The sequence below is a fragment of the Elaeis guineensis genome, chromosome 14 (genome assembly GCF_000442705.2).
Source record: "Elaeis guineensis isolate ETL-2024a chromosome 14, EG11, whole genome shotgun sequence".
Classification (NCBI taxonomy): Eukaryota; Viridiplantae; Streptophyta; class Magnoliopsida; order Arecales; family Arecaceae; genus Elaeis; species Elaeis guineensis.
In genome coordinates, this window is record NC_026006.2 from 52,069,399 (window position 1) to 52,082,832 (window position 13,434).

The 13,434-nt window shown below is 34.6% G+C and overlaps 1 protein-coding gene across 1 annotated transcript; it reads right to left on the reverse strand.

Moving 5' to 3' along the window:
* Nucleotides 1-117: 117 nt before the first annotated feature.
* LOC105057576 (iron-sulfur assembly protein IscA-like 2, mitochondrial) lies at nt 118-6,806 on the reverse strand. The gene is made up of 5 exons (XM_073248668.1): nt 6,645-6,806; nt 6,139-6,404; nt 4,628-4,758; nt 4,406-4,514; nt 118-440 (listed from the first exon to the last, which is right to left on the reverse strand). The coding sequence occupies exons 2-5, from the start codon at nt 6,277-6,279 to the stop codon at nt 378-380; spliced, it is 444 nt and encodes a 147-aa protein (XP_073104769.1). The 5' UTR covers nt 6,280-6,404; nt 6,645-6,806; the 3' UTR covers nt 118-377.
* Between the last annotated feature and the right edge of the window lie 6,628 nt (nt 6,807-13,434).

A 13,434-nucleotide genomic window follows, 5' to 3' on the forward strand; every position in this document is an offset into this window, starting at 1 on the left:
CTGATCTAACTTTTATTAATAGTAAAGAATATAGGCCCAAGCAAATCCGATGAGATGAAGGATCCAAGATGGAAAAAGGGGATTTGGACCATGCTTAGACATCAAATAGATCACATAGATCCAACCTGCCTATCAAAATTTATCTCAAAAAAAGAGTAGGCGACACCACCAAACTGTTGATGTTATTATGGATATACAATTCTGCCATCAACAAGCTCAACTTTTACAAGAATGAACAAGAGGTACATGATGTCGACTCGATTCAGTATTACAGATATTATCAATTACTACAGCAAATAAATGGCATCAGAGTCAAATGCAGTGGAAAACATCTGCGTAGCAATGGAAGGAGGTGTTTTGTCCCAGCATCCTAGCACTTAATTGACCATAAAGGAGCTTTTACAGCTGCAACCCCCAACTGCATTTGGGTTGGTTACCACCTGCACAAAAAGCTCAATTTTATCAACTACCATGCAATAGATTTAAACATATCAAGAAACTTTCTCCACACATTCCAATGTGGCAATGAATCATCCCTCCCCAACTACATATCATATAATTGGCAACAAGGATAGGGAGGGTAGAACTTGTAACAATTCAGTCAAGGGAGTCAGATTGATGAAGAACATAATTTCAGACACAATGCAACAGAAGGATATAAAAAGTCTATTTTCTGGTGTGAGAAAAATAACACAAAGCAGTGCCATTCCTACTCACAATCCATAACTTTCATCAGAGAGTACAAATAGGATTGTTATAATAAGTGAATTAACTACAGAAAAAGAACATATGAAATTTATCAAACATATAGAACTAAGAAAACTTGTAAGACATTCTTTTGGATAACCACAATGCGTGAACCATAACTAGTATCAAGAAGCAACTTTGTTATATAAATAGCAAAATGAGATTTGAGTCGTAGTCTTGCCTCAGAACTGATGTATTGAATTAAAGAAACAATTGAGTTCCAAAACATGGGTGTTGCCCTAGCAAGTCAGAAAAAGGGCAACACGTGAAGATCTAGTCTAGCGCTTTAGTAGACTGGGATAGTACAAATGGATCTACAAGAGCAGCTGTACATTCAGAAAGAGTTCAAAAAATAAGACACATCAACAATAATAGATCAGAAAAGGAAATCTAACGCCGGATCTCTACCAATTCTAACAAATTATGCTAAAAAACCATCCTCCCTGCTATAATGATGACAACAATAAGGAGATCAAAAGCTCCAAGAAATACCCGCTGTTTACTAGCTTCCATAATGATGCATGCAACCATACAACAAAAATCATGTAAAGCTCAACTCACAGAGAAAACAAGATGATAATCCTACCCTTCAGAAAATTCTACTATTAAGGTAGACAAATGAAGACGTATGTGATTGTTTTCATTAGCACTGATGTTCAAGACTGTTGCTGGTACCTTGAGAAAGTGCTAGACAAGGCTCAAGGGTGTGTGCATCTCTCTGTTGAACCTCTTTACAATGAAATGCAGAAGATTAGTAGGGCAATACTTACTGGTCCAAGCTTGTTCATGCTGATCTATGGTTTAAGGTTTATAAGACAGTTTAAATTGTCTCTCTTCACCTACAGAGTGTGTGTGAGGACATGGACAAAGTGATTTGCAGAAGATCTGGAAGCAATCTTCCTGGTCCAACCTTGTTCATCTTGATCCATCATTTAAGGTTTATGAGACCATCGATGTTGCTGCTGCTTTGCCTAATGAGTATGGGTAGTGAAGACATGGAACTAAGCTTTTGGAGTTGATTGATTGGAAGTTGAGGTCGCTTACTAGGGGACTGGAGTATGAGATGATTAGACATGACTTTACCACGTGAATCATTGCAGTGTGCAAATAATTACCCTCACTCTCAATTCTAAGTTTCTTCCCATTTCCTAGTGTCTTCGTCCTGGACTTTTAAGGGATGGTACATAAACCTATTGCAATGTTTTTGAGACTAATTAGCATGCCTCCATACCATTGTCCCTTTGGATCAATTTTGCCCAAATAGGCATGTTGGTATATTATTTTATTATGTTCAACAAAATTTATGGGACATCAATTCATAATTGATTCTTTTGTTCATCTTTTGCCACTTAAATTCTGTCATATATTTCTTATTCATGTTAGGTATTTAATGCTTAAACATCGATCAATTGGAGAAGGGATCTAGATTTCTGCATAAGATAAGTTCAAAGAAAAACAAAAATTCAGGTTTATTATCTAAAAAATTTTAGTTCGGTTAGAGTCAAGGTTCACTGTCTTGGTACAAGACTTCATACCTATACCATGTTGGTATAGTGCCGGTATGCCTACTACTAGGGTCGGTTTGATGTACTGATCATACCGAGTCTCAGTTTGGTACTAGTACAATATGCTACTCCTGGTATGGGGCATATGCATTGATATGACAAATTTCGTTGGAGTAACCATTTAGATGTTATTTTTTAGATGGAACAAGTAAATGTTGTGCCTTTTTTTTCTTTTGATCAAACATACCGACTACATAAGTTGTTTTATGTTTGTGATAGGATTCTCACCAAAAGTGACGTGTTAGGCACACCACCTGCAGATAGGATTCTCACCAAAAGTGTGCCACAGAATACAAGATTCTAACAAGAAAGTCCATGAGTTCAATTTTTCTTAAAGATCAGAATACACAATGAATTACTCGTCACCTACTTTAAAATTTAATTACAATAATGACATAAGTTAAGAGTAACTATACAATAAATTTCCTAAGCCTGTAGCCTATCACATTACATACTTATCAAAAATAGGGTTCGATGTCATCCTTTTACCAGCTGAATGTTGAGTTGTCCTCAAGTCTGTTTAATTAATATTTAACTTGATCGCCATCCTACAAGTTCATTTCTGGTGCACCAATATGTTGGCCTAAATAATACATATTCCAATCCTTTTTTTTTCTTGAAGGAAAAAAACCAGACTTTACACCTTTTTTATTATACATCCCAGATTCTAATGATGACCAGTTTTCCTTCAGCACTGAGCACGACCTTTTTGACCTTAAACTCTAGCACACAATTTTTAATGGAGATTGGGCGAGAAGTAGTTGTAAATTTTTTGAGTTCCAGAGATATGTAAATGGTGTTATACAAAACGAAAAAAGAAAAAAGAAGGGGGTCTGTGGAAGACATAGAGCTAGATCCATTATTGCTTTCTTAGCTTAAAGAGCTAAATCAGAGTCAACATGTTTGGATTATCTCTACTATCATTAATGAAATAAAATATCCAACTACCATCCATGAGCTGTCCCAATTCTCTCGTCTGTGAGTCCACATAATATCTTTAACCCCCACCCCTGACACACCCAAAATAATGATAATAAAAAAAGAAAACAACTTCACAAGTCTCCACCAACTGCAAAGATATAACCATCTCTGTTTTAATATACACTTCTATGTTAGTTACATTCATGCTTTCTTCATGGGCAAGAACAAGAAGACCATCAGCTGAAAGTGTATTTATCAAGACACATAAAAGTCAGTTAGGGTATGTGAGCCATCTATGCTTCTGCACATGCACTGCAATTGTCCGACGTTAGTATTTAATGATTTATCAATCAAGGTTTTACTGCCTCTGCCATGACTTGCCAACTTGGTAATGGCACCATACATGCTACTTTTTTTCAGGCCATGCCAGTGCTTGCCACATACTAGCACACATAGGCACATACTGGCACAGGCAATAGCATGCGTCCATGACGTGTTTGATTGGCCCAGTGGCACCTACAAACTTGTGCCAACTGAAACAGTGGCAATTGTAATCCAATAGCATTTTTTTAGAAAGAAAGAAATCACTTCGTTTATAAAGATGTTTAATTAGTAGAGAATTTTCTTAAGACCCATTTAAGTTTTGCGGTTGAGAGAAATTTTAGGGTTTCAGCACCATAACAAAGGCAGTGACATTAAAACACAGATCTCGATCCTTCTTTGCTGGTCAACCACTTTCTAAGTTTAGCTTCTATTGTATTCTTATTAGATCAAAAGAGTCGCTTTTTTTTCTTTACCTTCTGTCATAGATTAGAATATTCAGATTGTTTTTCATTGTAAATTTTTTTCAATCCTAGCTGAACAGATTTTAACTTTATACTCTAACCATCCTCATATAGACCTATCCCAGCATCAGAGTAATTCTGTGCCACAACAATGTTTAAAAGAATCACTTAAGACATAAGACAAATGAAACAATCATTGGAACCCCTTTGTGTGAGCACTTTTATTTTTGCTATATGTGATAAAATTTATTCAAACTAACAATGGTTGCATGCAATTGTTATTAGTACAAGTAATAAAAATGGGGCATATATAGTTTACAAACATATGTGTGTCAAATGATTATGTATGTCCAAGAGTGGCATTCAATGAGGAAGGAAGGAGCTAACCAGGAATGCAGAACGAATCAATTCTTCAACATAATCAATGGTGGCACCTTTCACAAAGTCATAGGAGATGTTGTCAACCACCAGCTTAACACCATCCTTCTCAAAGAGTCTACAAGCATTCCAACAACATATATATGAGATTGAATATACCATTGTAAGAAAGGAAAACAATTCTAATTGTTATTCATAAGCAACTGATATTCCTCAAGGATAGAAGAGAACCTATCATCTGCATTTTTCTTGTCATCAAGCAAAAAGACATACTGGAATCCGGAACATCCACCAGTTTCTACACTTAATCGAAGCATCTTCCCCTGAGCAGATGACTCTTTGGCATGCAGTTGTTTTAATCTCTACAAAACAAACTTATAGTCAATATTACTAAGTGCAACAATGGAAAAAAAAGATTAAAAAGAATAGACACCATAGACTAAAACTTGAGCAAAAGCACATGATATGCTTATATCACTTTAAGTTAATTCTTTAGGGTTTCAAAAAAGCTCCTATTTGTCAAAACTAAGCTACTGGCTAGAAAATAGAGACAACCCTTCTCATTTCAAGGAAAAAAAGATTACTTAATCAACTGAACTATGAAGCAGTGTTTACATGTTCAAATTATCAAAAGAAAAGCTATTGACTAAAGAGTGATTCTTTTTTGAATCAGCAGATTTGTATGTCCGTTCACCTTTGATTATCCAAAGTTCTTAAAATTTGAACTTGCTTTGATATCTACAGGTCACTCGAGAATAGAAATTCTCACCAACATCAGGCCACAAGATATCAAGAATGTCCCAAATGTATCAATGTATCTCTTAGATAGTGAGAGGCCTAATATGCCTCCAAGGTCTCTCACAAGCCTTCTGAAGTGCCGACTAAACTTTTTTTATGAGTATTTCCTTGTCATCCCAACAAATGAAAGGTTTGGAAGGATTAACCAAGTTAACTTTAAATGGGACTGTCATCCAGAACAGCTTGATCATTACTTGACAAGGGCTTGCTCAAGTGGCAAAATTAGACAACCTACAGACTAACATGTCTCAGGGTTTGTTCTCAGCTTGCTTAAGATCAGATATATGCACACGTGTGTATGTAAATTTAGTTTCTCTTTGCTAATAAACACTTGTAATTTTAATTTAATTATACAATCATAACCTACTAATATTATCTATAAAAATTTATACAAAGCTTCCCTATGACTTAAATCTCTTCTCCAATTCTTTAAATAAGTCGTACGTGTGCAGCTAAAGCTTGGCATGAAAAAAAGCGACCTCAGCTTGAGCTTCATTATTTCATAATTTGATTTCATCTTAAGTTTAGCTTACATCCCTATTTTACAGCTACAAGGAAAAAGGGGGGAACCCTCAAATTTGCATCTTTGCTGGAAATATGAAAATAGCCCCAATTATGATTATGAACAAATATCCATAAATACCAACATCTAAAGAACTCCTTTAACCAATTCAAAACAATTTGAGGACTGCTTGCCCAGTTACCTAATTCTGAGTAACTTATACAGAACCTATTATATATGTTGGCATACAATTCTATAATTTTCACAAATCACTAACCATTTAAAACAAACACCCACCGTATTTCTCACAAACAATTATGATTGATTGCTTAGAAAATCACAGTATTTTCCTCAAAGAAATTATCAAGTGAATAAAATGGGGAGAAAAAAATCAAAAAAAAAAAAAAAAAGAGAAAAGGGGGCAAGGGCAAGAGAAGGGTACTCGAATGCAGTTTTCTGTCATGCGAATGGCATCCGGGCTTTCAGAAGGCACTTCCTCCACGGCGGAGCTCAGGAGCTTCTGATTCCATTGTATCCGGCTGTGAACTAACGGCGTTATCCGGCGGAGCAGAGATCTTGACATCACTCTCGTTCTCTTATCCTCCTCTTCCTTCCCTTCCTCTCTCTATCTCCCCAACTCACAGGCACATGTGAAGCTTGTCTTGCTATCCCCAAAGAAGAATCCTTTCGATCAAAAATCCCCAAACCCTACAAAATATCATGCGTCTCCCAAGATTAAGCTCTCAAAACCTCAAGGGACCTACTCACACCGCTACAAATCGCACAAAATCCCATACGCTCGAGAAAAAACCATAACCGGAGAGTGAGAAACCCCTCCGATCTCGCTCAGATGCTTTCCTTCCCCAAAGATCTCCGAAAAAAGAGAATAAAATGAAAATAAAAAGAAGAGAAAAAACCATAATCAATCTGTGTGGGCATAGTTCTTACCTTTCAATTTTTTCCGTCTTTCTTTGTTTTGGTTGATTTTTACTTGTTTCCCCCGATTTTTCCTTTTTTTTCTTTTTTTTTTCCCGTCCTCAGGAGCCTCAGTCGGGTGGGAAGCTTGGAGCGGCCGAATAGAGGAGGTCGGACGATGGCTTGAGCTTTATGTTGGGTACTAGCATACTGCCCACGCGATGCGTGGGACACATTTTTTATTTAAAAATATATCATATATAAAATATTATTCAAAATAATATTATTTAAAATTAATTATTTTTAATAATAAAAAAATTAAAAGCAATTGTCCGTCCAAATTCAAGCTCCAAACTTCATGTATATTTTAGAATCTGAAATTCTTCATAATCCCATAAAACTTTGCATATTGTCTTGTCTAACGATGTGTGTCAGTACCGAACACCTAATATATATATATATATATATATATATATATATATATATATATTAAAAATTTTAATCAAATTTGATATTTATTTTTAAAATTTTAAATTTAAAAAAAATATATCATCAAATTCACTGATTTTTTTTATTTTTTAAAAAAATTAAGTTGAAAAACCACAATACTTATAGTAGAACAGCGGTGAAGTCGTTAATGAAAATACAAAGAATATTTTCAGATACAGCTATACCTTCAGAACAGTTCAGTCAATCGATTCTTTTCAACTTTCATTTTCAAGTGAGCTTTGTATGGGGCCCACATAATGACCCAAGCGAGATGACATATTAATGGTTGATATTGCATGCACTAGGTGCAATTGGATCGTGTAAATCCCATATCCAATCGTCGGTCTGTTGACGGTTGTGCTTATCATTGTAATTGTATATGAATTATTGAATTAATAAATATTATTTAATTTTTTTCATCACTATGTACATCTCATTTTGAACTCCTGTTATGTGATGAAATCCTTAGGATTATTTAATTCGATACAGAAGGATATATCATTTAGTCCTTAAATGAGTTCACGATCAAATTATATGCTATTACTAGAATAATAGACATATCAAGTGTAGGTCGTTGTGTGCCATATAGGTTGGTTATCCTCTTAACCAAAGAGCGTGGAGATGCTAGTATGGTATGCAGGTGAAATATAGGAGTACATTTCACTGAACGTGACCAACTTCGAAGTACTCTGCTGTCAAAAGTCACTCTGAAGGAATATAGGTATAAGTGTCCCTCCAATCTGAGATCACCACAGTGACTTGCAAGCAACTCACTGTGCTTTGGTGCTGGACTATCTGAATTTCTAATTCGGCGATCAAAAGTTTTTGGGCATAGTCAAATCTTGTGAAGTCGACGTGTGAGTCAAGATATAATGGACCCCTCTGAATAAATAAGAGTTACTGTATCAGTGTGTTTCAATTCAAAATATCTTGACCGGATAATCCATATGATGGATTTTAAAAATTGAAATATAATGTGGATGGCTATATCAGGGTTGGCAGTTAAATCCTATGCCACCTTGAGTATTTGGATCAAAGGGATGAATTATACGGTAATTATATTCAAATAAGTTCTTGAGTGTTGCTTAGCATACATTCGACCTATCCGGACGTCGGGTATCATTGCTAGATGGTTACTTCGATTGGTAAAAGAATCAGTTCCTGTGCTATCGGCTTATGTTCGAACCTATGGGGTCACACACATTAGAAGTTCTTCTCCGATCACTTGGTTAATCTGAAGAGTCCCAGTCAATGGAGACTCTAGTGAAGAGTCACACTTGACGAAGACTCTAGAGAAGAGTCCCACTAGACTTAGACTCTATCTTTAATGAAGGATTAATTAATGATTGATCACTAATTAGCTCAATTTGATTGAGCATTAAAGTCTGGATCAAGTCTGATTGAATTTGATTCAATCAGGTCAAGTTTGATTAGGTTATTAGATGACCTAATCGGTAAAAGAGAAATGATCCTGATTTGATCGGATCTATGGTTCAATTAATTTATTGACTTGATCAAATTTAATTGAAGTTATAAGAGCCTAATTAGAACAGGTTCACCATGTTTTATTTGGATCTATTGGATTGGGTTTGAAAGAAATCCAATTGGTTAAACCCTAGAGTCCCAAATGAGTAGGACTCTCTCCCTTGCACTACCTAAATTATCTCACACCTTTTCTTACAGCACAAAATCAGTTTGTATATGAGAAAATTAAAAAATAATCCTTCTTTTATCGCTCATTAAGGATAGAAATTGGTTGGTTTTGATTTGAATTCAAATTAGTTTGAATTTCAACTTAAAACCTTATCCATATCCTTCCACACGTTGGCTGCTTTTGAAGGGATCTATTGTGTATGAGAAAAGGAGGTCTTTCTAACTAATTTTTATACTCAATTTTCTCTGATAAGTCCCTCTTTAAGTTATATAAGGGTGAGAAAAAGTTGGAGTCGAATTGAAATTCAAAAGAGTTCGAATTGCAACAAACTCCAACCCTTATCCTGTTTTATCTAGTTTGTGCGACAACCATAAAAAGGCCATAATTTTGTATGCAAAAAGAAGAGAGCTCTTCACCACAAGATATTAGAGAGAAATAGGGTTAAAAATACTTCTTTGGGATGTGAGGATTGGGTGGGTTTCCTTTTTCTTTGGCGTGAACAAAAGAGGAGACCGTTCTCTTCTTGGGTGAGAGACCTAGAACTGCTCTAGGTTTTTAGGTGAGGAAAAATTCAAAGAGAAGAGAGTCTCCATCTAAATTTTCTCCATCATCCAGTATCCTTCTCTGATCCATCTTCAACATCGAAAAGATTCGAAGTAATCAGAGATGGAGATCAAGTTAGATCTGCCATCAGAAGCCGACTGCACGAGCTAGCACTCCCGCGGAGAGCTGATCGGTCCGAGGGGCTTCGTATGAACCATCCATAGAGGTCAGATGCTTGTGCGGCTGTTCGACATCAGTGAGAGCTTCATACCATACTTACTAGTAGTGAAGATCATTAACCCACAAAAAAATGATGAGTTCTGAACTCTACCGACGTAATCTAAAGGTCAGATCAAATTCAGGACATCGATGTGATCGATGCAGTTTTTTATTTTATTTCATATTTTATATATAAATTTTTCATATCATAGATCCTTAATGGTAGTTTAGATCTGATTTAAGACATGTTCAAAAGATTAAAATATTTAATTTTTTATTATTTTACTGTAAAATTTTAAAAATACATGCTTTGAACTACATGTTTTTCCTTCAGCTATACCTTTAGAATAGTGCAGCCAACCGATTCCTTCCAACTTTCATTTCCCAAGTGACCTTTGTATGGGGCCCATGTAATGGTGCGAGCGAGATGACATCTTAATAGTTGGTATTGCATGCAACTAGGTGCAATTGGATCGTGCAAATCCCATGGTGAATGACATGCCACGTGACCCCTTGTATTTCACCAATTCTTGATTGTGCACTCTCCACTGTGCATATGCTCCCGGATTTTCCCTGGTTCACTTGCACCTGATGCATGACCGTAAGATAATAGTGGGGCAGTCATATCGTTACATCCCGAGTCATCTCCTCTCTATCTTCGCCCTCACAAGTCCCATAGCCACCGCTTATCTTCGGCATCTTCTCCTTTGCTGCCTCCCGCCTATCCTTCAGCCCCTTCAGCCCAATCGCCCACGCCCTCCCTAACCCCTCCCTCTCCTTTCTTCCCCACCCTACGATTATCGTTCAATCCCCTGTCCTTCAGTCCCTTCGACCCGATCGCCCACATCCTCCCCGACCCCTCCCTCTCCTTTCTCCCCCACCTTACGATCATCATCCAATCCTCATCCAATGGCCTCCTTTGCTGCTTCGTCCCTTTCCACCACCCCTCCTACTTCATTTGTAATCCAGCCACCTCCGCCCGGACCGAGATCCTGCCCCAGCCCCCGCCCATCCATCCTAGCCCCAACCCTCGCCCCTCGCCCTCATCTTCGAACCCTCCACCTATAATCTCGACTCCGTCAATGCTAAGATCAAGCGCCTCGATGATCCAAACCATCGCTTCCTCCTAGGGCTAACCCGTTTAATAATTGGATCGGATATGGGTTTTAGATATCTGACCCGTTTAACCCGTTTAATATTTAGGTTGGGTTGAGTCAGATAATTCATTTAACATGTTTAACCTATTTCTGATCCATTTAACCCGATCTGTTTAACCTGTTTAACCCATTTAACATCCGTTTAACCTGTTTAAAATCTATTTAACCTGTTTCTGATCCATTTAACTTGACCCATTTAACCCATTTAACTCATTTAACCTAATTTGACCTATTTAATAAAAGGGTTAAATGGATCGGATCGTGCTATCTGTTTAATAAACAGGTTGGGTTCAGGTTTGAATTTTTGACTTATTTAATAAACAGGTCGGGTTTGGGTTGATCATTTTTTGATCTGACCCGTTTATGACCCAATCTGTTTATGACCGACCTGACCCGTTTGCCACCCCTACTTCCTCCGCTATACCTCCCCCCACCCACCTCGCCCTCACCGACCACACCCTAATCCTCTCCGCTCCGAAGACCCGCATCACCACGTGGCATAAAAGCTCTTGTCCACGTGTCAAACAGAGACGCACCAATGCAGAAGCTCTCTTTTAATATATATATATATATTAGATATTAGATTTATACATAATAGCCTTAAGGATACAGAGATTTATGGAGCAGCATATGGGCACTATAAACTGTAGCTCATTGTCTGAGTTATTGGTGCACTATCCAAAGATCTGGTGTTGAAATCCTTCCATCCCGTTATTAATATATTTTTATAAAAATTTATAATGCAGATATATTATGTGGATATATTTTAACATCATTGGACGTATACTATTATAAAAATTTATAATGTGGAGATATTTTAAGATCATTGGACATATACTATTAAAACTATTCATCATATATTTCATAAAAATATATTTATTAATAATAAATATATTTTATAAAAATATATTTATTAATAATAAATATATTTTATAAAAATATATTTATTAATAATAAATATATTTTATAAAAATATATTTATTATCATTATAAAATTAAAATTTTATTTATAGTTATAATATATTATTTATTAATATGAATATTTATTTTGATTAAAAATAAAAAAAATAGAAGTAATATATTAAATATTTTTATTATATTAATATAAAGTATAATTGACATATATTATTATGGATATATTTTAAGATCACTGGACAAATACTATTATAATTATCCATGATATATTCCATAAAAATATATTTATTAATAATAAATATATTTTATAAAAATATATTTATTTTTATTATAAAATTAATATTTTTAATTATAGTTATAATATATTATTTATTAATATGAATATTTATTTTGATTAGAAAACTAAGATAAATAGAAATAATATATTAAATATTTTTTATATAAATATAAAATATAATAATAATTTCTATTCTAATTTAAAATTATCATTGAATCGTAATATGACTATAATATAGATAATAATATGTTATAATATAATATATATCATAAATATAATATATAATATCAATATAATATAATATCATATATATAATATTAATATAATATATTAATAATATATTCATGTATTAATTTTTTATTAAATTGAAGGATATTTTTATCCTTAAATTTCAGACCAAGATCACTATCCACAGGTACTTTAAATTTCTAATCTCATTGATAGATATCACACCACTAGATTGCTTAGTGATTTGAGGAGCGGAGATGATTAAAGATTACTAGTATGTAGGATCATCAAGATGCAATCAAGTATGATGATTTTATCACTTCCATCTACATCATTCTTGATTTTGGATGGATCTGTCATGCTCTGAATCCAACATTCGAGTCGGACATGCGATGGCCGCATACTTCTTAGGATGAGCCCTAAAGAATATACAAAATCTGTGAAATTTGTTATAATCTCAATATCCCATAAACATTATCGATCTTAATTTATGATAAATATTCTATATTAATAAATATCAAATCTTGTATAATTTGTAAGATTCGATTGATGTTGTTGATATTGTATCTAATTAATCTTTTCAAATCATAATCCTAACCTTAGCCAAGTACAGACATCCTGTAACTTTGAAAAAGAAAGAGAACTAGAGTTGTGAGTTTTACAACCCAATAAAAATTCTCACACACCAATATCAATATAATAATAATAACAAATAAAAAACTAATAATGGTTGTTACTTATATAAATCACATGTCAGAAGACATGATTCATAAAACATGCATAGCAAACATATATCTTTTTGCATAGTTAATCATATCATACAATTGTATCAAACCAACATTCATCAGATTTGATCATATCAAGGTGCTCAACTGTAGACTATCATGGCCACATTTTAAGCTTGTGAAAAGATTAAAAAAATGGATAGTCTTGCAAAGTACCACAACCACCCATAATAGAGAGGGTACCAAGAAAGTAGCTAATCCAAGAGACCATAAGTGTTCAATTCTGAACTATCACAATCACATTTCAATCCTATAGTGGGACATTTATAAAGTAGCTAATTCAAAAGACCACAAGTACTTAATCTTAAACTACTACGGTCATATTTTAAGTCTATAGATAGGCAGCAATAAAGTAACTAACGTAGAGGATCATAAGTACTCAACTCTAAACTATGACGATCATATTTCAAATCTATGAGAAAGTATCAATAAAGTGGCTAGCCAGAGCATCACAACTCCACATTCAGTCACACAACTCAATTACAAGCTTGTTAGGTATTATAATTTAAAATTATATTTCTTTGCAAAACTTGAGACACATGATTTTTAAAATCCA

What these genes read in the sequence shown, in the direction of transcription:
- LOC105057576 (XM_073248668.1), bottom strand. Translation starts at nt 6,279, where the DNA reads ATGTCAAGATCTCTGCTCCGCCGGATAACGCCGTTAGTTCACAGCCGG. An exon ending in AAGAAAAATGCAGATGATAG is followed by an intron (nt 4,515 to 4,627) that starts GTTCTCTTCTAT and finishes GAATGCTTGTAG; the next exon opens with ACTCTTTGAGAAGGATGGTG. An exon ending in TGATTCGTTCTGCATTCCTG is followed by an intron (nt 441 to 4,405) that starts GTTAGCTCCTTC and finishes CTTTTTGTGCAG; the next exon opens with GTGGTAACCAACCCAAATGC.